The sequence below is a fragment of the Ambystoma mexicanum genome, chromosome 14, assembly GCF_040938575.1.
Source record: "Ambystoma mexicanum isolate Mex_15411 chromosome 14, UKY_AmexF1_1, whole genome shotgun sequence".
Taxonomy (NCBI): domain Eukaryota; kingdom Metazoa; phylum Chordata; class Amphibia; order Caudata; family Ambystomatidae; genus Ambystoma; species Ambystoma mexicanum.
In genome coordinates, this window is record NC_090940.1 from 601,667,187 (window position 1) to 601,694,037 (window position 26,851).

The following is a 26,851-nucleotide window of genomic DNA, read 5'->3' on the forward strand; positions in this document are numbered from 1 at the left end:
TTCAAAATTGTACAAGGTCCTGGTGACGGCCAACATGCAAGGGAGGCAAAGGTATAAGGATTACTGGTCTAGTCAAACGGGGAGGGTAATCTCGGAGGAGACATGGGAGAAAGCATACACCTTCATGTTCCATGGCAATCTCTTTATGGCAGCGATGGAACATCATTTCAAGATGCTTCATGGGTGGCACTTGGATCCTCTCCGGTTATCAAAAATGTATAGGGGGCATCCCACAGTGTCCCACAGGGTGTAGGAGGGAGGGCTCCCTGTATCATATGTGGTGACCCTGCCCAAGGATCCAGATTTATTGGAAGGAGCTCCTCGGCTCGATAAAGGAGGGAGTAGGGGCCACGCTAACACGGAATGTATCAGGCTTTAAATACTCTGTGTACACACGATTCCGAACATAAACATTATAGTGTTTTTATTTTGTATCTCTTCAGTGACCCCCACTGCCACACCACAGATGGGGTCACTGCACACTGGAGTCCATCCCTCACCCCCTCCACACGAGGAAGTGACTAAGAATGTTACTAAGAACTATGATGAATTGACATATAATCTACTCCAGGCAGATGACTAAAAAATGCATACTGCGTACCCCACAGTGTCTACAGAGACACCCTGACAAAGGTGAGGTGGAATAAAAATTCTCACCGGAATGTGTCAGATCAGGGATCTCTCGCAAACTATCAAGACATTCCTGAATAAGATCTTTTTCTTGATGTTACCAACATGTTGGCAGACCCAAAGAATCTAGGAAAATAGAGTCCATGACATTGATGTCTACGTTATTGACAGACTCTAATCTAGGCAAACAAAAATTTTGAATATAGAAATTTTGAAACTAGGAGACTGACAGATTAAGTGGTTTATTTCTATATTTATTTTACAAATGCACAGAATGCATTTCTTTTCATTGTTTTACACTTTGTGTATACCTTACTTTACTCGTACCCAATATTATGACTTTATTTAAAGCATTGTGCTAAAAAGAATCTCTCTATGGAAACTTATATTTTTTGTGTATACCTTAACTGTTGTTGATTCCTTACTCTTTATACGTTGTAAACTTCACAGACCCCATTTGGCTGTTTTTGTGTTTTCTTTCTCGTTTTTTGACCTAAATAAATAATGGTCTGTCTGTATGAATCAATACTTCTTTTTACAGTATTTGTTTTTTGGATCATCATACCTGGAGGATTTCAAGGGATGTCTAGTAGGGATACCTGCACCTATGAATTCTTTCCTAAATAAGTTACTATAAACACAGCCCCCAAGTGGAACCAATATTTGTGTATACCAGTTTCTAACCCCAGCCACCGGTGGAAGTAGGGGTTTTTCCTTCTATGTAGACACATGCAGCTCCTACACCTACTACATACACACGCTCCTACGACACGTTCCGACATTATGCGCTCCTCCCACATATGGTTCTACGGCACATTTTCTTACAGCACATACTCCTACCACACAGGCACCTACTAACAGTGCTCAAAACACCTATGCAGAGCAAATGAGTTTTAAAGTTGGTACATTACAAAATTAACATCTCATAAACACTCACATAAAAGCAAGTCATACGAACTGTACAGAGAGAGTATGAGTTTTTCTATTTGTACATTACACAACATCTCCTATAAGCTCACAGGAAAGGGAAGTCACAGCTGTCTTTGATGTCAGTTTCAAAGTGATGGAATAAATGTAGTTTTCATACAAACTACACAGAGCATATGAGATTTACAGGACATACATTACACAATGAACATCTAAAAACTCACATCAAAGGCGAGTGACAGCTGAGTTTGTCAGTTTTAAAGTGATGGAATAAATGTACATTTGAGTTTTCATATGAAAATGTACCCTTTTCATACGATGATGTACATTTTAGGTGGCATACAATGCATGAGCAGAATGGAGGTACAGTTCATATTAAAACCCTACACGTACATTTGTGATATTAACATTGTGTATATTAACACCAATATCACAAACTCCTACTATGCACCCTCTTACAACACACGCTCCTACGACACATGCTTATATAACACGCACTCCTACAACATGTGCTACTACCACAGACACTTCTATGACATGTGCTCCTAAAACACACCGTCCTACGATACACTGTTATAAAACATACTTGTATGACACGCGCACCTACATGTACTGCTATTACTCACACAATCATCATTCATGCTTCTGACACATGCTCCTACCACACAAGCACTTACAACACATGCACCTACAACATGTGGATGTATGACACGTGGATGTACGACACGCGCTCCTACGGCACATGCTCCCATAACACACCATATGATGACACACACTCTTATAACACACACTTTTATGACACGCTCCTACAACATACGCTTCTTCAACATATGCTCTTTCAACACACACTACACACAATTTTACGACACATGCTCTTACAACACAGAAACTGAAAACACACACTGTGAGACAGGCATGGTGACAAGAGAGGCACAGCCTCAGAAAGTAAGAATTCCATACCTTTATTTAAAGTTTCTGAGTTGGTGTAATACCCAACAAGCCCTAGCTCTAAAGGGATATTTCCCTGAAATGATGCCGTCTGTGTCTGAAAGTCCAAATTAAAAAGTCTGGCTGTGTCTAAACATATGCTTGCTCTCACTCTATACAAAAATGAGTTAGGGGATCTCTTGTTAAAAATGAAAAGTAGTGGTTCAACAGACAAATAGGGAAACCAAGGTTGGTTTCCGGTGGCTTTCCTGCCAGGCGTGGTTTTAAGCTTATCAAAATCGGTTCAATAAAACAGGGCTGCTTGCATGACCTTGCTGCAGGGTCCTTAGAGTGAACTCCAATACCTTCAGTGTCTTTGAGTTCCTTGGGGTTTCCTACCCCAAGCTTCAGTCCTTTCAACACTATAATGCAAACCAATAAGTCTCCAACTTGGCCGTGCCTCTCCTTTCCCCAAGCTCAGGCCCCTTCTAGCTTTCAAACACAAAGTCAGTGATATGTATCAAGATGCACTTTGTTTTCTTAAAGGAATAGTGTGCCCTAAAATATTATTGGCTAAAAAGATGGCCCATAATCAAAAATATATATAAACATTTTTTTTAAACAAAGTCCCTATGTAAAGTTTTGAGCAAATGAAGCTCAAACTCAAATATGTGAAGCACTAGGAAGCATCCATTTTGTGAAATGGATGAACCTCCTGTGCTTGCCCTTGTGGCAATAATGAAGCAAAAGCTAGCCAGCTGTAATAAAAAAAAGCTACCACTGGGTGGCTTTTGCTTCATTGGTGCCGGAGAACTGAGAATGCAGGCAGGAAAGCTGCATCTAGGTAAGTGCTTATTTCTTTTTGTAAATAAGCACTAGCTGCGGTTTTCTGACTAAGTTTTCCGGGTTGGAGGAGCCCGGAAAACTTAGAAAGAAAACCGCAGCTTTTAAATGTTGTATTTATGTTTGCGGTGGCTTCAGCTTGGAGTCCCCTGGGCTCCAACCTGAAGCTACCGCAAACATAAATACAACGTTGTTGTATTTAAAAACGCTGCAGTTTTCTTTCTAAGTTTCTCGGGCTCCTCGGAGCCCGAGAAACTTAGAAAGAAATACTGCAGCGTTTTTAAATACAACTGCGTTGTATTTCTGCCTGCCTCCCCCTGGGGAGCCCAGGAGTCTCAAAGTGAAAGCCGGGGCAGGCAGAAACACAACACGGGTGTGTTTCGAAATGCTGCAGTGTTTCTCACTACGGCGGCTTTCGCGTGGAGTCTCCTGGGCTCCCCCAACCCTGAGAGAGCCCAGGAGACTCTAAGTGAAAGCCGCCGCAGTGAGAAATACAACGTTGTTGTATTTGTAAATGCTGCAGTATTTACAAATACAACAACGTTGTTATTCTGACTGCGGCGACTTTCGCTTGGAGTCTCCTGGGCTCCTCCGGGTTGGCGGAACCCAGGAGACTCCACGCGAAAGCCGCTGCTGTCAGAACTACAACATTCTTGTATTTATGATTTCCGTGGTTTTCCAAACACGGCAATCACAAATACAACAAGGTTGTATTTGTAATTGCTGTGCCTTTGCTTTTTGCCTTCATTTTACGTTTTCTGTGCTTCCCTGGGCTTGGGGAGCACCGAAAACGTAAAATAAAAGTGAAGGCAGGCTCCTCAGCTCATGTTGAGCTCTGCTCTGGCTGCAGTAAGCAAAACCTCCCAGTAGGGGGCTTTTCCTGCGTGTTTAGTGCCGCCAGGGCAGAGCTGAGGAGGCTGCCTGAAATTACCAAATGGATGCTCCCATGTAAACGATTTGAGCTTCGTTTGCTCAAAAGTGTACATATGAACTTTCATTTAAAATATGTTTAATGTATGTTTTGGATTATTGCCCATCTTTTAAGGCAAGAATATTTTTGAGCGCACTATTCCTTTAAGTATGCCTCTCAGGGTTCCCTTCCCCAAGCGCAGGCCTCTTCCAACTTTCAACACAAAACAAAATATATCACAGTTCCTTTTAGGTTTCCCAGGGTGCCTTCCCCAAGTGTAGGCCCCTCTAATTCCAAACACAAAGTCAGCTGGTCAGGATATGACTTTTTCTTATTTACAGCTTTTCCTACATACCCTCTTCTCATGTGGTAGAATCAGAGACTTTTGAAAACGCCAGGCTCTTTGCTTTTCCTCAGCACCACCATTCTGATACTTTGCCTCTTATTTTATTTCTTACTTGCACTCTCTTTGGTACCTTTTATCTTCAGGTGGGTATTGTGCACACTTGCATTGTCTTTTATTCCTTTCACTTTGGGGTGAACATATGCACTGTTCTTTTCCACTCTATGCTCCTTCTGTACCTCTTGCACCGTCCTGCTTTAGCGTGCTTCTTTTATCCTTCTGTTTCACTCACTTCTGTCCTTGGCTGTGCCGGCTAGCACTTCTTTTCCTTTGCCGTCCTTGCACCTTTAATACTGTCACTTTCCTCCTCTGCGCTCACTTGCACCATTTCCTTACTTTCCTTTCGGGCTGCTTGCCCTCTCTTGACTTTCTTGTGTGGCCTTGCACTTTACTTTTACTTTGCTTCTGTCCACTTTTAACTTTACATTCAGGATGCTTGCCCTTTTTCAAGCCTGTTTGCTTCCTGTCCTCTTATTTCTGCGCTTTTTGCAGGCACAATTTACTTGCTTTCTTTCTACTTCTTGTGTTCCGCTTTGTGGCGTCTTATCAAACTTGCTTTTCCTCCCTTTCCCGCTCCAGCCACCTACATGCGCCTGAGTTTCTCTCTCTGTCAAGCGAAACTCATCGAGTAGCGTAGTGCTGGCGAACGGTCTCTCTGGGATTCTTTGGGTCGAGGTCAGGGTCTCACCACCTTCCCCTCAGACACCCTTGGGCCGGGCACATGGGCCAAGGGAACGAGCACTTGCATGCACTCTGCCAGCAGGGTCCCAGCTGCCTCACTCCGGCTCTTGGGAGACACAGTTCCTCAGCCACGCTGCAGCCCTCCTCGCACACCGGGCAAGCATTGCAGCACGCCGCTCTCCTCCGGATCCTGCTTCCTGCAGCTCCAAGCTTCGTGACTTCTCTGGTCTAAAATGATTCTCCAGCTCGCTCATCCATCTGTGTTAAACCACACCTTTTATAATGAAGAAAACAGTCAAGTGGAGACAGGTGTAAATGGTCACCATTAACTGCCTAACCCTGTCTGACTCTATTAGTGGAACAACTCAAGTTCTTTCTACGGTAGGTTGCCCTTACTTTCCCCATATTATTCCTTTGGGTAATCTTTATTGATTTTAGTGGCCTCCTCCTCGTCTCAGTATTTCTTGGAAATGGGGAGGGGGAGATGGGATGAGATTTGAGATACCCTATCAAGGCTGAGGGAGAGTAACACTAAACCTAATACTAATGCCCTTCTTTAAGGAGACTTCAATTACTGGCTGACTGAATTGAGTGACATACAAGCCACATTTCTCGATGAGGCCTTAGTGGACCTAGGGTTCGAAAAATGTGTAAAGGCCCCTACACACAATAAAGGTAACACTCTGGATTGGATAGTGGGTCATAATGTACTAATGTAATAACGTCCTCTGTCTTGTTTTTAAATCTCATCATGACCTTACTCCCCCATACGTTTCCTCTCTCCTTTCTTCTATGCTCCCTCTCGCTCCCTCCGATCTGCTGATCTCTTCCTACTCTCTGTTCCTCCGCCACCATGTGCCTCTTCTCGTTTCCGTTCATTCAGCTCCTAGCCCCCCTCCATTGGAACTCTTTACCTCTCGTTATTCGCTCCACTTCCTCTTACTCCCCCTTTCGAGCCTCTTTGAAATCTCATCTTCTTCATCCCCTGTCCAGACACCCTTCATCACTTCCCTTTCCCTCTCACTTACACCTCCCTATACTCTCCACTTCCTCTTAAGCTTCAGTCCCTCCCTTCACACTTCTTCTTCCTCACCCCCATCTTGACTCCACCATTACTTCCCTCTTCCTCTTCCCCTGCTCCATTTCTCGTATTTGTCTTGGGTAAATTGTTCTATATACTGTTTTTGAACGTTTGTCTCATGTTTTGCAATTATGCTTCTATTTTATTATTCTAATGTGCTCCTGTTGTTGTAATGTAAAGCGCTACATACATTTTACAAAATACAAAATACAAATAATCTATCCCCAGCCAGCTAGAAGATATCCCTGTGGCCATGGTCAGATCATTTTTTTAATACATTTTATGGTCATGTGCGATAGGGTCATCGTGCATAAGAAAGAAATCTCACCCCATAGGCCTTAAGTCCATGGGTGACAAAAGAGTGTCAGGAAATGATGACCCTTTACCTGTGGATGAAATCGCACCCTTCAGAAGGCTGTAAATGCCACTGCCCCTTGGAAAACAAAAAAAGTTGTTCAGAGGCAGGCTAATTTATGGTTTACCCCAGATCTACAAATTCTTAAGAGTGCTAAAATGAAAACTCTCGATAGATGGAAAAATTCTCTAAAAGAGCTTGACAAAGAGGCATATAAACTGCGGTAAAAGGATTTAAGGCAGACGTTGTCCTTGTGAAAATATCTTGCCTTGATGACAGAAATAATAAGGCACATCCCCCAAACAAAGGATTTTTTAAAAATTCTGAAGGAATTGGGACACCCAAGTCAGGCTACAACAGAAGGTATTGTCAGGGACGTTGAATGGTGCACGTCAATTCAGGATGCCACGTTTGGTAAATTAAACAACATTTTTATTAATTCCAACATGAAAACCAAACAGTGAACAAGTTATACATTCCAAATCTCATGTACAGTTTCTTGTTGTGTCCAACACCCCCCCGTTACTCCCCTCCCCTATCTCGAGCCTACCCCACATCACTGCCTTCCACCACCATTTCTGAGGGCGCCCCACTCTCCGTTCCCCCTGAAGAACCATTGTACTCCTGGGTTGCCTGGTCAGACCCAGACAGTGTAGCTACTAATTGCGTCCAGGCTATCAATGTCTCCACTTCTCCATCCCCACCTCTGTTTACTGCTTCGCTCCACACCACAGTTTCTGCATCCGCCCATTTCCGAAGATCATGCCACCAGGCTTCTACTTTCGGTCTATTACTTGCTTTCCAGCCCATAGCTATTCTGCGCTTAGCGAGTATATAAGCCAGGTCTTTGAGTTTATTTAGGCATTTCAATTTACGTAGTCTAGCGAACCCCCTACCATGATGCCCACATAGATTCTACATCCAGACTTATCTTTTCCCCGCCAAGAGGTGGGCTACTTCACCCCAGAATCTCCTTGTTTCCAGGCATGGCCAGAACATATGTACCAGTCCTGCATTCTCCTCCCCACATTTAGGACATATTTGTGTTCCTGCATCCTTAAATTTAGCTATCTTCTGAGGAGTCATGTATGTTCTATGGGTAACATATAACTGGATTTGTTGCAACCTCACGTTCCTGGACACTTTTTTGTGGTATCCCTCTATCCTTACCCACAACCCGTCACCCATAGATTTGCTGGCTTCCTCCTCCCAATCTCGTCTCAACTGGATCACCTCCTTCCCCACCCTCGACATCAGCAGTTCATATATTCGGGAGACCTTGTGGTCTCTGACACATCATAAAATGTTTCTATGGCTGTATCGGGTTGTCTAGCCAGCACTGTTTCCGACCAGGTCTCTTTTATCTTTCGCACCAGTCTAGTATAAGTGATGTACTGCCCCCGGAGTAAACCGGTATCTTCCACCAGTGTGTCAAACGCCACCACCTTCACATCCTGCCACACATCCCCCAGCGCTGTAATACCGATCGGTTCCCAATGCCTTCTGACTATCTTCCTCAATTGCTCATCCACCCCATTCAGCGCCACTAGCGGCATCTGTGGGGAACACAGGAACAGGTTCTCCATGACCCGAGAGGCCCTGCGCCACATTTTCCAGCCCAAATCTAACATTCTTGTACCCACCCTCAAGTTGCGATATTGGCAACCATATCCATTCATTCAGGAAAAATGACGCACATTCAGCTTTCAACAATCTGGACTCCGGTGTGGAGTCTTCCGATAACCACCTCGCCACATATTGTAGTTGGCTGGCCAGATAGTAAATCTCGAAGTTGGCAATTTAATGCCCCCCTTTTCATAGGTGTTTTGCAGTTTCCATAATGCTATTCTATTTCTGGAATTGTGCCCCTACACATACTCTAAATTTTGACAAAGAATCGCTTGGGCATCATGTATGGTATGTTTGCAAAGTAGTGCAATAGCCTATGCAGTACTACCATCTTTAACAGTGCCACCTTCCTCATCATGGTCAAAGGGAGCTTGGCCCAGAACCTCATGCTATTTTCAATTTTAGCCACTGCCTTCTCTGTGTTTTGTTTGTGTTCAACCTCAACACTACATCTATCCCCAGGTATCTAAAAGTCTCAGTCTCCCAATGTATTTGTAATACTGGCAGTTTATCCCATGGTATCCCTTTGTATGTACCTAGGGGAAATATGCACGATTTTTTGGGGTTCACTGTTATGCCAGAGAGGGCTGCATATCGCCCCATAACTTCCAAAATATATTGTCGGTTCTCTTCAGGGTATCTCAGGTATAGCAGCACATCATCAGTGTACATCGATATCAGATGTCTCCCTCCTTTCGTGTCAATTCCCACTTCGCCATATGCCTGCCTCAAGTATATCGCTAGAGGTTCAAGTGCTAGGATAAAAAGCATTGGGGACCATGGGCATCCCTGTCCAGTGCCCCTACTAAGTTGCCATTGTTCTGAGATGCTTGCTCCCGTCCTGACTCGGGCCAGTGGTTTACTGTACAGCACCTGGACCCACTTCAAGTATGTGGCCCGACCCCATATTCTTTCAAGGCTGCCATCAACCAAGGCCATTTGACTGAGTCGAAAGCTTTCACTGCATCTAGTGAAATTAACCTCCTGGGAGTCCCTTCCCGTCCGTTCTATGACATGGTGGAGCCTTCTAAGGTTGTCGGATATGCATCTGCGCTGAACATACCTGTTCTGGTCAGGGTGTATGAGTTTATTTATAACCGGTCTCAGCCTATTTGCCAACACCGCCGTAAGTATCTTACTGTCTTGGTTGAGCATGGATAGCGGTCTATATGACCAGCAGTCCCCGCTCGGTTTATTGGGTTTAAGGAGCGGGATGATGATTGCCTCCCTAAGAGATTCCGGCAGCATACTGGCTGAGGCGCGGTCAACCCAAATGGAGGTGGCAATGAAGGGGATGCAATTGGAGGAGGTGCACGCCGTCAGAGTACAGAGCAAGAAATCCACTTGAGTGACTGGGGGGTGGACACCAAAAAGGACGAAGGAGGAAGTGCCCCTGAGACTGTGCAAGTTCTGTGGAGGGCGTCTGCCGCATGCAGGGACATGGTCAGCGGTCGGACAGCAGTGTGGTTGGTGCCACAAGGTAAGACACTACGCCAAGTGCTACCAAGCCTCTTGGGCATCAATCACCAGGGTGCTGCTGCCAGGGAGAAACTGGCGGCCCGAGTTAGCCATGGCACTCCTGGCGGAAGAGGTCAACAGGGAGGGGGGAGGATGCAAAAGAGTGGAGAGACCAAGACGAAGGAATAGCAACGCTGGAATGGGACTATGACAGAAAAGGTGTTTGGCCTGTTAGTGCAGGAGCTCGAAACACTGAAAAGCGACCCAGAATAGGAGCCGAAGCCACTACCAGAGGACCTACAGAAGGAACTGAGACCCCCGGCAGGAGACTCAGGGTTGACCGAGCGGAAGAGGCGTAAAAAGAAGGCCCTGAAGGTCCAGGCCCATCAGTGCATGAGTGCGAGCGGCCAGGGCTAGAACTCTAGACCTGGTCTACTCTGTTGGAAATAAAGTTTGTGATCATGTTCATACACTTGGCATGGGATGTTGGTAATGCACTGTGTTAAGGTGTCTGACCACAGCACTTAGGGTGTTCAGAAGGATGCGGTCACGTGTGTTCAAGTAATAAAAGTCTCTGAGAAAGACATGATTGCCGGTTACCGCAAAGCACTTTGAGACTCCTTGTCCATTCTTGCAGCGCTAAGCAGGGCCTGGTCTCCCCAGACCCTACAACACCCCCCCAGTCCCCTCCTTGGCACATGCAGCTTGGTGCCCACCGGATATACACATTTGGCGCAGTTCAGAGGCGTTGCAAGGGGGTGGGGGGACTGAGGGGGCCATAGCCCCCTGTCTTTTGTTTGTAACCCCGGATAGAAGCTGAGACTACAACCAAAAAGCTAGCTAGCCCCGAGCCCCACAAGTCCTGACATTAGGGTAGCCCCAGATCTTTTCCAGACCTAGCAACACCCCTGGCACAGTTTGAGTTTAAGTTCTAGTACTGACCCCAGTGACTTACATGTTATTTCTTTGGTCATCTGGGAATTGTATTTCTGTGTTAAAAAAATTGAAAGGGAACATCTACAAGTCCAGAATGCAAAGAAAATTGGGACTGGTAAATATACTAATTCATGGCTCAAGTGTTGCCCTTGCACTACCCTACCACAATCACCCTACACCTCGCTATGCACATCCCTTGAAGCTAAAATGTTCAGAGGAAGGAGTAAAGCTCCCAGTCCATTGCTAATGATATGCACATGAAATCACAGAGTTCTATTATTTGACAGCCAGCAGGATCCAAGCACCTCTTCCCTTTTCTGTGCCCAGTCCAGACAATCCCACGTCTCAGAGTTATTTCGTGTGGCCTCTCTGTTTATCGCGCCTCAAATCCCACGAAAGAGCCGTGAAGGCGCTCCCCAGGACTTGCCTGACGCCTTTGCCTCGCGCTGGGGAAGTAAAACGCATTCTCGCAAGAGTTTCACGGCGGCGCCTCGTTCTTTTGCCCCAGCAGGCCGCCGTAGCGCCCAGACAGGGCGCGCGAGGAAAAGGCGTTCTCGAAACCCCCTTCTCGTGTACGGAGCTCTTTTGCTGCGCCAGGCTCCCGTAGCGGCGCGTTGCCCTGGAGACCGACCCGCAGCACTCAGCTGTTTACTTCTTTATTTTCGCCGTTTCTTCATCCCAAAACGTTGTTTTCGTCCAGTGCGTTCAAGGTGCCCAGCTCCTTTCCCAGTTTTGGAGCCGAGTCCCCCACGGGACTTTGTGGGCAGAGAGGGGCCGTTGCGGGGGGTCCACCGAGCTGGGAAACCCTATCTGTGCCACTGGGCGCACCGAAGGGGGGTCCCCTCTTGCACCCTCCCTACCTGTGCCTGGCAGTGGGAGTGTCTCTGGCCCCTCCCTCCTCACCTGCTGGAATAGGGTCTCTGACGTGGTGAATCTGTGCAACAACCCCTTGGCCCACCTAAGTTGCATTTAGTGTTTGTGCCACTGAGAAGGCTGGTCTAGGTGTGCCACGCAGGAAGCTGAGGGCAACATGTTAGCCCCCCTATCCGAGCGGATTAGGTCATGTGTGACTTTGGAGAAGCTGGATGGTTTTTAAGAGACGCCACCGGCCCAAAATATATATATATATATACATACACATATAAAACTCTTCTCTAGGTTGGATTCGCTGTTGATGATATTGGTGAAATGTGAAACTCAAGATCACCTGGTAGACAGCCTCATCCTTCAGGAGGATATCGTGTTTAAAGGGATTGTGAAAACGGATCACCTTTAGATCTCCTAGATTTAGCGCCTGTGAAATGAGGGGCGCCTGTTGACACCTTCCTTTCGCAAGTGTCTCCCCTTGAGCTGCCAGGCACAGCCACTCCTCCTCCGTTGGAAAAGGAGAACCATCTTGACTCAGCCCATGTCACCATGTGCCTCTTTTTAATAAGGAAAGGGGGGATTTTGAAAGATGGTGTGGGGGCCTTATAAAAAACAAGATAACAGAGAGCGCCGAGGGAACCTTTCGAGGCTGTGCAGGGATCCAGAGCCGGGCTGTGTGTGTGAGAGGGCGATGGGAGCCGCCGACAGCCTCCCACGGATATAATAAGCCTCGGGTTGCCTAGCAAACATTGGCGAGGAGGCTTTGGAACAAGCGCTGGGAGTGCAGGCTGGGTAGTGGCAGGGATCTTTAACTCTCTGAGACCTGCAAGCCTAACACCAGGGTGGGGAGGGGACCTTCTGCCCCGGCGAGGGCATCCGGGGGTGGGGGGATCAGGTCCCCGCCTGTAAATGAAGGGTTGGTTCCGTCCTTCCACGCCTTTCCTTGGAGTCGTGCCCACGAGGGAGCGGATCGCAGCCAGTGGATCCTGCCCACGGCAGGCGCAGAGCAACCGGGTCCTATAGGGGAGGTGGGTCGCAGGTCTGCCCGTCCACCTGGATCCACCCTTTGGGAACCGAAATAAAAGAGGCAGCAGAAACTGGAAAGAAGGGTTCGAGGACCCACATCTTGGCTGCACAGTCCACCAGAGAAGGGATCTCCCTGTCCCCTTGTCGGCTGCCCTCATTACCCTAGGATCAGGTTGAAAAGTGTGCGATTCCAGGATCTGCCAGTGCTTTCACAGTCCGGAACTTAAAGGCATCAGGTCCTCTGCGGGGATTTCCCCAACACGCGCTGTTTTTCCTCCCCAGCACGGTGCTGTGGGGATACCAGACCAGGTGCTCGGGTTGAGTGGATCCCCCTCCAGTGTGCCTGGGAGAGGGGGCTCCGCACCCAGGGGCTGCTGGCGCTTGACCTTGAGGGGCCCTCCCTCCCGTGCGATGTGACTGGGCACACCATGGACTGCTGAGGTGCTTGGCAGCTCGGCCTCCTTCCTTCATGTATCCCACAGTCTTCGCCACGATGGATTGCGCACACACCGCCCTGTTCGGGTACATCGAGGACCTGCAAGACCTCAGTCTGATCGAGAGACCCGTGCGCAGGAGCCTGAAGGTACTGTGCCCCCTGCAGACTGGTTGCAGCGCCGCTTTGGGGTGTATTTGGGAAATATTGCTTGCTAGCTTGTAGAGACATGATTTTCTCCAGAATCTCCTTTCACTGAACCGCTACACTCTTTCCAAATTCAAAGAACTTGAGTTATAACTTTGAGCCATGCTAGTCCATATCATACATGCCCCATTCCACTCGGGAGATGGAAGTCCAGGCCTGGTTTTAACTTTGCTTTTTGGGACTTGTAGTCCTGGGTTTATAATGAGGAAATCCGGGACCACAAGTACCAGAATGCAAAATTAAAACTAGGACTGGGCTAGCATCTCTATAGGGCAGGGGGTCCTTTAGCTCTCTAGATGTATTGTATGCCAACTCCCATTAACCCTAGTTAATAATGTCAATGATGAGGGATTCTAAGAGTCGTAGTCAAAAACATCTGGAGAGTCAGAGTCAAAGGGGCATGTTGACCTGCATGCTACATGTCCATAGAACTTGTGTGCTAGGTTACATTTAAGCAATACATACGGTTTAATTACTGCACTGGATAGTTAGGACTCACAAATAAACTGTTTGTCATAAGCAGTTCTTATTCTGTCAGGGTACTTTTTCTTTTCTAAAATGTGGTATGTTGTCTTTTGTAATGGGGATACATTTTAAAGTTAGTTTTATGTTATGTTATGTTACTTGGCATTTATATAGTGCTTTATATATCATTGGTAGGACCTCAAAGTGCTGGTAGGTTGAACGCCCTCGGGAGCCGTAGTTCATGTCAGTAGAGAAAGATGGAGTCGTAAGGTGCGTGGGTGCACCGGGTATGTGTGCAGCTGGTGTAATTGGCGGATGGTAGCTGCTTCCTAGTGATAGGTGGTGCTGAGGATATCAGTTGGATGTGTGCAGTCTGGTGGGTGGACACCGAGACTGGGTTCTGGCTGCATTAGGCCTGAGGAACGCCTATGTGAGAAGCTAGGCTGGAATGTGCTCAGCTAGTTGCGTTTTATTAGGGTGAAAAGGTGTTCATGGGGTCGTATTTGTATGTGAACAGCTAGGCTGAATTATCAGGGGTATAGCTGTGTTCTAGTTGAATGGTGGTGTATAGTAGAGAGTGAGCGTAGTGGTGTGATATTGTGGTTATCTGTAAAGCGGCCGAGATCAGGCACATGAAACAGGATGGTGGGGACATAGCGACATACAGGTATATAGGGACAGGGGTCGATACAGGTATATATGGGGATACAGATAAAGAGCATATATAGGGGGTTAAAGATATATAGTAACAACACGGGGAACAGGGTGCAGAGTGATACAACTCATTCCATTCTGCCCAATTCATTTCGTCCACTCTGTCCATTTCTTCTGCTTCGTCTGCTCAATCTATTCCATTCATTCCATCTATGTCATCTATTCTACCTATTCTGTTCACTCCATTCATTCTATCTATTCGATCTGTTCTACCGATTCTGTCTATTCCGTCCACTTTGTCCATTCATCAGTTCCATCTACGTTAGCCGTTCCATCCACACTAGCCGTTCCATCCATCTATTACCTATTCCTTCAATCCTATCCGGTTCCTCCATTCAGTCCAGTTCGTCTATTCGTTCCAGTTCATCCATTCTATCCAGTTTGCCCATTCTATCCAAATTATGCATTCTGTCCAATTCATCCATTCTATCTATTCCAGTTCATCTGTTCTAGCCATTCCGTCTACTCCATCTGTTCCACCTGTTCTGTCAATTCTATCCACTCCATTCCGTCTATCCGTTCCATCCGCTCAGTCTGCTTTAACCGGTTCCGTCCACTCTGTCCAGTTCCGTCTACTTTATCAAAGATACTATCCAGTTTCATCAAGGTCATCCGATTCCATCCACTCCATCCATATGGTTAGTCAATCTACTCCATCCGTTTCATCCAGTTCTATCCATATCATCCAGTTGCGTCCAGGTCACCCAGGTTGTCCAATTCGATCCACTCCGTCCACAGCATCATTCTATCCACTTCACTTCATCTGCTCCGTCCATTACATCCGTTTAATCTACTTTATCTGTTTTATCCACTCAATCTGTTTTATCTACTCCATCTGTTCCATGTTCACTTTCTCCGTTCCATGTTCACTCTCTCCGTGCCATCCACTGTGTCAGTTCCATCCGCTGTGTCCGTTCTATCAACTCCATCTGTTCCATCGCTCTGTTTGCTCGTTCTACTCTGTTACATCCGTTCTATCGTATCCGTACGTTTTATTCATGCCATCCGTACTATCTGTTCTATTCCCCTCTATCCGTTCAGTCCACTCTAACCGTTACATCCACTCTATCCTTTCCATCTATTCCGTCCACTCCATCCCTTCCAATCGCTCCATCCAGTTCCGTTGATTTTATCTACTCCATCCACTCCATCATCCGCTCGACGTGTTCTATCTGCTCTATTCACTCCATTGGCTCCATCCACTCCGCCTACCCCTTCCACTCCATCCGCCTCATCCAGTCATTCTATTCATTCCATCCGATCCACTAAATACCCTCAATCCAATTCCATCCAGTTGCATCCGTTTCCATCCACTCTATGTACTTCCATCCATTCATTCGGTCCACTCCATATATTCCATACATTCTGTCTAATTCCGTCTATACCATACATTCCATCACACCATACAATTACATCCACCCATCGAGTTCCATCTGCTCCTTCCACTCCATCCATTCCAATTACTATCCTGTGGGTAGGATCGAAGGTCTTTGAACACCAGGTAGAATAGTCTCATTGTGTGTTTCCTCATTTGGGTTGTTGGGCATTCAGACACATCTAGTGTACACAAGTCTCTGCTTAAGGTTTGGGAATGGTAGTGTGTAACACCCTAGTTTTTGAAGCTGTGAGTAAAGTGATTTTTGTTGGGGCAAAAAGTGACTCGTGTTTCCAATGGAGTTGTTTTAGGCGGGTAATCCTTTGCCTTAATTCTAAGGCTTATGCCTAAGTAATATGTACTCCTAGTCACCCAGTAGTCTGTGCACATGAAATTATGCATGTTTAGTCTTAAAATGAAGTTAAGAGTAAACAAGTGCGGGGGCTCCTTTACCGAAAACAAACATGGTTCAAATAACCCATTCTATGGAATTTCTTCCACTCAGGAGGGTCTACAACCCGGTTTTAGCTCACTGCACCATTTACAGAGGAGAAATATCCATTTCCATATCTGTCTTTGTCCCACCCCCACGAGCAGTCCAGCATCAAAATGCTATGGCAATGTTCTGAACAAGAGTACCACCAGCAACCCCAGACACATGTTTCAACACTGCTCTTAGAGAGGCACAGCTCCACCTTGCTGATGAGGCCCGACTAGGACAAAACATGTGTCTCGGGTTGCTGTTGGTACTCTTGTTCAGAGGAGAATTGCCTAACATTTCGGTGCTGAACTGCCTCTGGGCAGGACAAAGACTGATATGCAGGGATATTTCTCCTTTGTGAAAGGGACAGTGAGCTAAAGACTTGGTTGAGACACTCACGGGGGCTATCCACCCAATAACAGGTCAATGGGCTGTGTTTGTGCTGGTAGAGAGACTCCCAGAACCCTCCTTGTTTTGCATATTAAGTAACTTTGGTCCTCACCCTAAGTTACCAGGGGAATCCAGACGTGGACCCCTTTCTCACTGTTCTTAGATAGGCACAGCTCCACCTCACTGATGAGGCCCGACTAGGCCGAAACACGTGTCTGGGGTTGCTGTTAGTACTCTAGTTCATTGGAGAATTGCCTAGCATTTCGGTGCTGGACTGTCCCTGGGAAGGACAAAGACTGATATGCAGGGATATTTCTCCTTTGTGAAAGGGACAGTGAGCTAAAGACTTGGTTGAGACTCTCCCGGGGGCCAGTGTTTGTGCTGGTAGACTCCTAGAACCCTCCTTGTTTTGCATGTTTCAGCCTTGTTGGGCTTCCTTAGTGAGGTTGAGCCACTCCAAGGCACAGTGAGCAAGGGATCAACGTCTGGATTACACTGGGCCACTTAGGGTGAAACCCCAAGCCTTCCAAATTAAACAAAAGTTTGGTAGACCCTCTACTGCGAACGAACATGGTTCAAATAACCTGTTCTATGGGATTTCTGCCACTCACGAGCGCCTACAACCCTGCTTTAGCTCACTTCGCCCTTCACAGACGAGCAATAACCATTTGCATATCAGTCCGGTCCCTCCCACAAGGACAAATGGCTATTTCTCCTCTGTGAAGGGTGCAGTAAGCTGAAACGTGGCTGTAGACCCTCCTGGGTGGAAGAAATTCCATAGAACACGGTATTTGAACCATGTTCGTGCTCAGCAGAGGGGCTCCCCCGCTCTTTTAAATTTGTTTAAGATTATTAAACCTTCCTGTGGCCCTGGTCTGCTAGTACCACTGATGCAAACATATCCTTTGAGCTGTTTGTGCTTTGTCTCCCCCATTTTCTGTTGTATTGGCCCCTTTTTAGGAAGGCAAATTGGCTACTAGGGCTGTGTGTGCGTTCTGAATATGATGATTCAATGTGCCCTTGTGACGGTTGTTTTTCAGGATCCTAACAGGCCTTGATAGCGATGTAAGCGTTGCCTGCAATCACCACCCCCTCAAATCTTGCATTCACTGTCACAAGTCTCTCTACTTTCAGTGGAGGTTGACAAAAGCACTGCCAGGGTCAGCAATGTTTCCATAGCTTGTGACTGACGGCAATTCTGAAACAACCATTGGCAAAGCTAACAGTTTTTGCTTTTTGTGTAGTCATGGGATTGACATTTTCTAGGCACTGTCATGATAATAAGACCTGATCCTAAGATGCCAACAACTGGCAAATAGTGTGAGTAAATGTGCTTATCGTGGCAGGGCCTATCCAGTGTGTACTTGTTTTTAACAGGAATTCCATGCAAGGAACAGATGCGAGGACAGACATAGTGCTTAAAAACCAGGTGGCTGAAGCCTCACTTGGTTAAGACATTTTTATTACACTAGGAGCTGATTTACATTTAAGCCATTAACTGTCAGAAGACCTAGAGATAATGTTATGTAATGTCATCTTGTATAGCACCCCCCTGCCGTGCTTGTTGGCCTTGCTGCTTTTGACTTTTTAAGCAAAGACTTCAGTAGGTTGTTAGTAGGCTAGCAGGAGAGTCAAATGCAAAACCTGTAATGATGATGAGTGTAGGTTGGAAGTGCCCCAGACCCGAGTGCCGGTTCTGTTTCTATGCTTTTGGTGTATAGTCAACCCTTAGGTGTATGTTAACCAGAGACGGGATAAGGCGTTACAAGGCACAACAACCTAGTGTCCTCCCTGAACACCTACCCATGCCCTCTTGCAGATGGGTCCTGTTTCTCTGTCTCACTCCGGCCCGTAAAAGCTCATAGTTTGATGTTACACCTTGATAGAGCTACCTCATAGAGATCCCAGGAGTGTGTGATTTGGGCGGAACGGTCCGGTAGTGGGTGGGTAATAGGCCACCACACATAGGCTGTGCCCCTCCTCACATCCCATCTGTATGTTTATGCCAATAGTTTTGGCTTTATAGGTGGCACCGAAGCGCCGCTTTGTAGCCAAATCTATAAAGCAGGGAGACCTCGTTGTCAGTTCGGTAATGCTTAAGCTATGTTCTATCTTATGTTTTACAGACACCCGAAGAAATAGAAAGACTGACGGTTGATGAAGAACTTAATGACATTGAACGTGCCGTCTACCTGCTCAGGTATTTCCTAACCTGTTTTTAATTCGATCTGTCCACCCCTTTTGCAATGTCCAGATACACAGACCCAAATGTAAACCCAATGTCTGTCTCTTGGGGAAACTTGTTGATGAGCCTTGCGTTGGCTGCTTGTTTTTGTCAGAGGCCTTGCCATTGGGAGCCACGGCTCCTCGATAAAAGAATCATGGCCTTGAGAACTCTGGCTCTTGTTGTGTCACGATGTCCATTAGAAAAGGGGGTTGCAACCTGCCGCTTTCCAGTTGTTTTGGACACCAACAAAACAATATGCAAGACTGAACCTCGGATCTTGATTGGAGGAAGCACACCCAAGCGCAAACATTGCTTCACACACATTGAAGAAATATCTCAAAAGTGATCCGGTTTTTACTATGGCTTTAAAACCAAGTTCAACCGAATTCCAGCAGAACGTTGCGCATAATTACAGTTCATGACTATCATCTCTCACCATTTGGCTGTGGCTAATGGGCGTTGTAGTCCAAACCATCTGGAGAGCAAAAGGCTGCAGACCCCCTGGTCCAGACCGTCCCTGCGGCTGCATTCTTCAATTGTTTAGCAATTTATTTATTTATTACATTTATATAGCGCACTTAACCCATGGCCATCTGACGTTCAATACACCAAAGAAGGCTATTCTGAGCACACTGTAAATGTATTGTTTGGCAGAGGCGTAGCCAGGGTAGGGCCTGAGCAGGCAAGGCCCACACAATCAGCACTGTGTGGGCATTTATAGATGTTAATATCACGTGGTAGGACCCACTTGCTAGCCAATCCTGGCCATGCCTCTGCTTTTTGGTAGGCTAAATCAGTGGCCACGCCTTCCGCAATGTTGATTACCGCTTTCAAAGTTACACCTTAGACCGTGGGTAAAGCCTTAGTACATGGATCTCCAACCATTGGCTCTCCTGATGCTCTGGGCGTCACAACCCATCAGCTACTTGCAGCATAGGCAATGCTCCTGGATCACTGGGCTGAAGGTCCAAGACAACTGGAGTGGGGCAGGTTGAAGACCCCTGCCCCAAAGCATGCAAGTCACTGACTTTGGAGTTTTAGTGCTTCTTGCTGTAAGAGAGGAAGAGTCTTGGCTGACTCGTGGCTTCTACCCTTACGAGGGAATTGCAGGGCTGCTGCATTTTGATAAAAACCCTACTGTTCTTACGGTTTTCTGAGATTCTTTGAACTGAGTGTTCGCATGTTAAGCGATTATCTTCAATTCTGTGTGTGTGTTCTTTTGCATATGCTGTCAAATATGTACCGATTTAACTGTATGTCAAATTGAAATACAGCACAACTCTCAGTGAGAGAGGGCCTCACCCTTTGAATGGATGTACAGTTAGGAACATCATTAACAAATTGTTAATTGATTTAACTGATCGGCAACCTTCCACGCTCCAGATGTGGACTAGAACTCCCACGATGCCTCACCATTGGCAATGCTGGCGTGAGCTGATGGGAGATGCTGTCCGAAACTTACAGAGAGCCAACACTTGCAGAACCATGCATGCAAGCCAAGAGAATGTCTGATTGCAGAGACACACTAGGTCGGGAACCGGGGTTCCCGAACATACCATGCCCCGCTCCTTAACCCCTCTGTTGTTTGTTTTGGGGAATATAATGGGGGAACATGTGGAACCTTTCAAATCTAGGGCACACATCCAAATATCCCTTCTATTGGTTTTTAGGGGGACAGGTCCAATGCATGCAAACTGTGGATGTTTCTCAAATCGACCCTCCTTTCTAGTAATCCATTCCCTATAGGGGACTAGATATGTTGGCAACATGAAACTCTGGTGCAAACATGTTAATGAAGTGTAGGCTGGTCTTTCTCCAAAACGTGCTCCACAATCTCAGCCAGTTTGTAATGCTGTTCCTTGTTCCGTGCCACACGCCAGTTACTGACCGTTTCAAGGCACTCTAAGTGAAGCAAAAATAGCTACACCTTATGCAAAGTGCCTCCCAACAAATAAAAAATCTCCCCCAAGACCTCTCAAAACATCTGGAGAGCCAAAGTGTGCAGATCCCTGGTCTAGTGCAAGAACATACTGGCGCCGGATGCAAATGTATGCTTGGATTTTAACTCTGGTGCCTCCTATGTTGGCAGTCTAGTAACATGCAAGGATTGCTCTTTGAAGGCATTTGGGCGCCATCTTGGATGGGGATGAGATACCGTTTTTTCACATTCAGCGTTTGGTTGCTTCATGCTGCCGAGCGAGTTAGGCATAGGCCTTCCCATTACCTAACTCGCTGCCAGGCCCTGTCTCTTTTCATTACCACCCCCTTGATGTCTTTCATCTTCCCACTCCTCGCCTCCCTACTATTCCCGTACACTGCCCCTTTTTCCCGAAGATGTAAGTGCTATTCAAGAAACCTCCATGCGTGATGCATACATATACAGCAGAATTATGGAACTTGTGGAAGGGGGTTATGTAATCACAGGGTAGATTATGGTTATGTTCTCGACCGTTATGGTGGGGTGTACGCTGCCACAGAGAACACATATGTGGATACGACTGGGACTCCTGCCAGAAAAAGAATTGGGCTGGAACAAGACGGAGCTGCACTCCTGCCAAAAATGGTCTTGACGGAGAGCCGTTCTGTGTACACCAGAGGCCCTCCCCACCTGCTATCCCTTCCCCCGCCTGCGAAGAAGGGGTTGGCAGTGAGTTTTCCCAGTACATGTTGTCCATTTCCAGCACTTGTGAATATATGTGTGCTCCTGAGCTGTTGGTTAGGGGCTTGAATTAGCAGTTGAGTGGGGATGGAGGGAGCGGGGTACTTTGTACAGATTTAAGAGTTGCGAGATTCCTACATGTCCAATAGGTCTCTGGTGAGAACTTTAAGTACATAGTTACATCCTATATGAAAACCGTCTGGCAAAGAAGTAAACCTCAACACAAAAGAAAGCTGATGTTATGACTGGCTCTTGGTCATAGGGTTCACTCCAAGGGACACTCGGGATACACAGGCCAGGTACGCATAGTGGTTACTTTATTAGGGTTCTTCTGTTACAAGGATCAGATGTCATCATAGTTATTAGGAGATAAAGAAGAAAGGGACAGGAACCCACTGGCTCCCACCACCCAGGCTCACTTAATCTAACTGCCTGGGTTAGAACCCATTCAACTCCAAACATTATAATCTCACACTCCAGACTCACAGCCTACATTCTGATGGTGACATCAATCCTGGCTCAGCACCCATGCAAGTATAAGAGCCAACCCTAACACCTCCTTTCCTACAACAAACACACCTCAAACACACACTTGGAGGAAGCAACCCTAACACCTCCTCCTCGTGCATAAAGAACAACACACTCTTTCACAACAGCAAGACACACCTCACTCTCACCAGAGTTCCGCTAACCCCAGAGATTGAACAAACAGGCGTAACAAACATCCTACGACAGTCCCAGCCACCACAACTAACATTCCTAACCAATCAAAACATCCCAAATCACCTTCCGTTCCCCCCCTGCCACAAAGGAACCTCGAACTGCCACTTTCAAGCACTAACCGCCCACCTCGGCAAACAAACCACAACACTACCAAGACCAACCAAACACAAAGCTCCTTCCGTTCCTCTCTGCCACAAAGGAACCTCGAACTGCCACTTCCGAGTACTAACTCCCAAAACCGGGAAAAACCAGGTACTGTCATAACTGCGCAAGATACTTACTAACAACCCAACAATCTACCCGGGTCACCAAGAAACCACAGTCACAACTCATGCCGCTATCAAATCCAATACAAAATTCAAGCAACACAGACACACCTAATCACCAGTCACTCACCTCATCACACCAATAAAGAAACGCAACCAGCTGTCACTAAACAACCACCACCAGCATAACGCTACAAATGTTGGCCAGACAAATGAGCCCTTCAACACCAAATAAACACCCCAAAGAGAACACAGCTGCAAATGAAACGTTGCCAGGCTTCTGAAATTAATCAAGAGCGGACTCAAGAACAATTCCAAAAGTCACCTAAAGTTAAAAGAAAACACTAAATGCAATGTCACTTGCATCTTCAAAATTCCAAGGAATCCCTGGACATTAACAACTCCAAGGTCACCAAAAACATCAAAGCTTCACACAGCTTCAAGTAAACTCCGCAGAGCTACACACCATCAAAAACAACATAGAAGCTTCACACAGCTTTAGGCACTAGTCCCCTGCTAGATGCCGCAGAGCCACAATCCAAAACAACATAAAAGCTTCACTAAGTTTCATGTGAACTCCTCAGAGCCACCAATCATCACAACAACACAGCTTTGCAAAGCCTATGGTACTAGTCTCCTACTAGATACCTTTGGACCCCTCAGAGTCGCTAACCAATTAATCAAAGCTCCAACTAGCTTCTATACTAGCCTACCACTAGTAACATCACTGACCCCAGAGGGCCTCAAAACACCAAACACCTCCAACTCCGCAGAGTCCCCTGACCAACCCTGGTCATGTACATCAATTAAAACACATTCCAAAAAGCCCCAAAAGATTTTAAAAGATTTCAGTTGGTGCACTGGTCACTAAAACATTCACATACTACTCCAACACACACATGAAATACAGGATGCTCAAAATACAGACAACCCCCACATAGATTGTTAACTGCTAAGGAGCGCTGCAGTCACTCTAGCAGTCATCATGGGTTGCACATCCATACACGCACAAACAAAACCTCACGCCTACAATGTCTCAAAAATGGTTATAGTAAGCATTGCAATGACATACCAATAAAGACATTATAAATTGCAGATCTCATTTCCTAAAAGTCCATGTTGCCAAAACATGGGCAACTCTAAATGCTGAAATGCCTCAAAGATTGTGGTAACCATTAATGAACAACATCACTCTTATTGTGCATTAAGATCACAAATCTCACACCACACACACACAAGCAAAACATAGTGTTAGGATGATCAGAACGTTGAAACATAGTACATCCAAGTCCCATTTTCTAAAAGTCCATGTCACCATTAAACGGGCAACCTAATATGCTAAAATGCCTCAAAACGTTATACTAAGCATAATAGGATCAACACCCTTTGATTGTCCACCTCAATCAACCTCATATGTGCCACTCACACACAAACCCTGTCACAACACAAATGTGGAAACCGACTTTAAATGAGACCTAAACGTCCATGTTGCCAACTCTAAAACCAACCTGCAATGCCTAAAAATGGTCACATCTAAAATAAAATGCATCTCCTATTCTCAGTGCAACATCATTCTCACTAATACTTCTCATGTTAATTCACTACTAATGCACAACAGCACTCTTCAGTCACAACTTGTCACATTGTTGCTCAATCCATTATGACATTTTACTTTTTAAATGAAACTCCAAAATTTCTTCTGCAAGCGTAAACTAATCATCCACAAAAACTACTATCATACCCAAACCCAAACAGTAACCGTTTTCTCATTGCGTGGTCCCCACTTCAGACCAAATCAGCATAGCGTCTATACTCATTAAAACCTTTAGCCTTACAGGTGCATAAAAAGGCACAATTACGCTTAATTGGCATGGAAATTACACTTCCCCCTTTTAAATAATGCTGGCATAGTCACTCAGGAAATGGTGGCACACTTGGGCAGCCTCATGCAACCCTGCCAATGTCTCCTCATGTACCAGGGGGCCTGCTCCTGGCAGACTCCAACAGGCCATCCTTGCCCCAGGCTCCATGGGGCAGGATGCTTCCGACACCCCTGGATGGCTGCCTCCAACAGCCCTGGGGGCTGACTAAAGCAGTACTGGGTGGCTGACTCAAACAGCCCTGGGTGCTTTCCATTTCTCCAGACTCTTGGACAGCCTCTAATGACTCCTGGCCTCAAACAGGGCACTCTGCCTTCTTCCCAGGGGTCTCCTCTGACAGGCTGTCCCTTCCAGCCCTGGTGGACTGGCTCAAACAGCCCTGGGTGGTGGGTGTAAAGAGTCTATGGGGGGCAGTGGGCTCTCCCCCTCTCCTTGTATTCACTTGTCCTCTTGCCTGCACCCCCCGCAGCAGAGTCTCTTCTCCTCTCTCACATGACATCACACAGGTACCTGCATCTCCTTTTGCTTCACTTGGTGTCCACTCCAAGGTCCTCCTTCACCATACCTTGGACCATCCTCATCGCCAATTGTTATGACTGGCTCTTGGTCATAGGGTTCACTCCAAGGGACACTCAGGATACACAGGCCAGGTACGCATAGTGGTTACTTTATTAGGGTTCTTCTGTTACAAGGATCAGATGTCATCATAGTTATTAGGAGATAAAGAAGAAAGGGACAGGAACCCACTGGCTCCCACCACCCAGGCTCACTTAATCTAACTGCCTGGGTTAGAACCCATTCAACTCCAAACATTATAATCTCACACTCCAGACTCACAGCCTACATTCTGATGGTGACATCAATCCTGGCTCAGCACCAATGCAAGTATAAGAGCCAACCCTAACAGCTGACAAAACAATCATTGCAATTGACATCTCCAATGACATGGTACATCCGGAGCCTTCCTACCCTTTTATGGCTTCCTCCCTAGTGCTTGAGTGATATTTTATGGGACATGGCACGCAACATTCTATTAAGTAGTGGCAGGCCTTAATCAGGAAGTAGTACACGGCAGCCTTCAATGTCTGCACGAAAGGCTGACGTTCATTTCAATACTATAGTAAAACTGTGACCTCTCTACTCACCTGTAATGAGATCCTGACATGCCCGCTGATTGAGCCAGCTCAAGCAGAGTTCCACCTTCCACTGGTTTCCTTAGTTATTGCCATGGTATTACCCAAATTGACCTTTTACAATTGACCTTTTGTCCTAATTTACCTAATAATAGTGGTCCTAATTGACCATCTGCACAATTGACCTGTACTTTTATTTTACTATATATATATATATATATATATTCAGTAAAAAAAGAATCCCTTGTGCAGACTTTTCATGAAAAGTACATTCACAAGTGATGTCATCAATGACATTTGTGATGTCATCTTTGATGTCCTGGGTGTTAGTCTTAGCAATGCACGTAGGTGGCGCAAGTTATGGTTGCTTAGCTTACCATAACTAGCGAATGTCAAGGTTTTTTCAGTTTTACTTTGAACCATAACGTCCCTTTAACAAAGTTTTTTTTACTACATATATATATATATATCAGTGAACAAAAACAAATGGGCTACACATGTGATATCATCAGTGATGTCATCAATGACATTTGTGATGCCATCTTTCATGTCCTGGGTTTAGTGTTAGCAGTGCACAGTGGTACGGGCAGGTATGGTTGCTTGGCCTATGTCGGTATGGTTAAGTTGCACTGCTTAAAAGCTATGAAATTCAGTTAAAAAAAACTTTGTTAAGGGCACATTATGGTTCTAGGTAAAATCGAAAAACCCCTGAAATTCACCAGTTATGGTAGGCTAAGCAACCGTACCTGCCCGCACCACTGTGCACTGCTAACACTAACACCCTGGACATGACAGATGGCATCACAAATGTCATTGATGACATCACTGATGATATCACATGTGTAGCCCCTTTGTTTTTGTTCACTGATATATATATACATATATATATCAGTGAACAAAGGGGCTACACATGCAATATCATCAATGAAATTTGTGTTGCCATCTTTCATGTCCTGGGTGTTAGTGTTAGCAGTGCACAGTGGTGCGGGCAAGAATGGTTGCTTAGACTACCATAACTGGCGAATTTCAGGGGTTTTTAGATTTTACCTAGAACCATAATGTGCCCTTAACAAAGCTGTTTTTACAGAATTTCATAGGTTTTTAGTAGAGCAACTGACCCATATCATGCCTTGTACAAAATGTTTCTAGTCAATTCAATAGGTTTCTAGTAGTGACACGTAACCATACCAGTTACAGACATTTCCCTTCACTGCACACCTTCCGA

The 26,851-nt window shown here is 46.0% G+C and overlaps 1 protein-coding gene across 3 annotated transcripts in view; it reads left to right on the plus strand.

Moving 5' to 3' along the window:
- The first annotated feature begins 11,372 nt into the window (after nt 1-11,372).
- Nucleotides 11,373-26,851, plus strand: part of PPP4R4 (protein phosphatase 4 regulatory subunit 4) — a 1,234,696-nt gene continuing 1,219,217 nt past the window's right edge. The window contains exons 1-2 of one of the 3 annotated variants that reach the window (XM_069637985.1): nt 11,373-13,256; nt 18,865-18,938. In XM_069637985.1, coding sequence (XP_069494086.1) covers nt 13,143-13,256; nt 18,865-18,938 — 188 coding nt within the window. In that variant the 5' untranslated portion in view covers nt 11,373-13,142. The remainder of the gene's footprint in view (nt 13,257-18,864; nt 18,939-26,851) is intronic. The other 2 variants (XM_069637983.1, XM_069637984.1) reach the window with 2 other exon arrangements.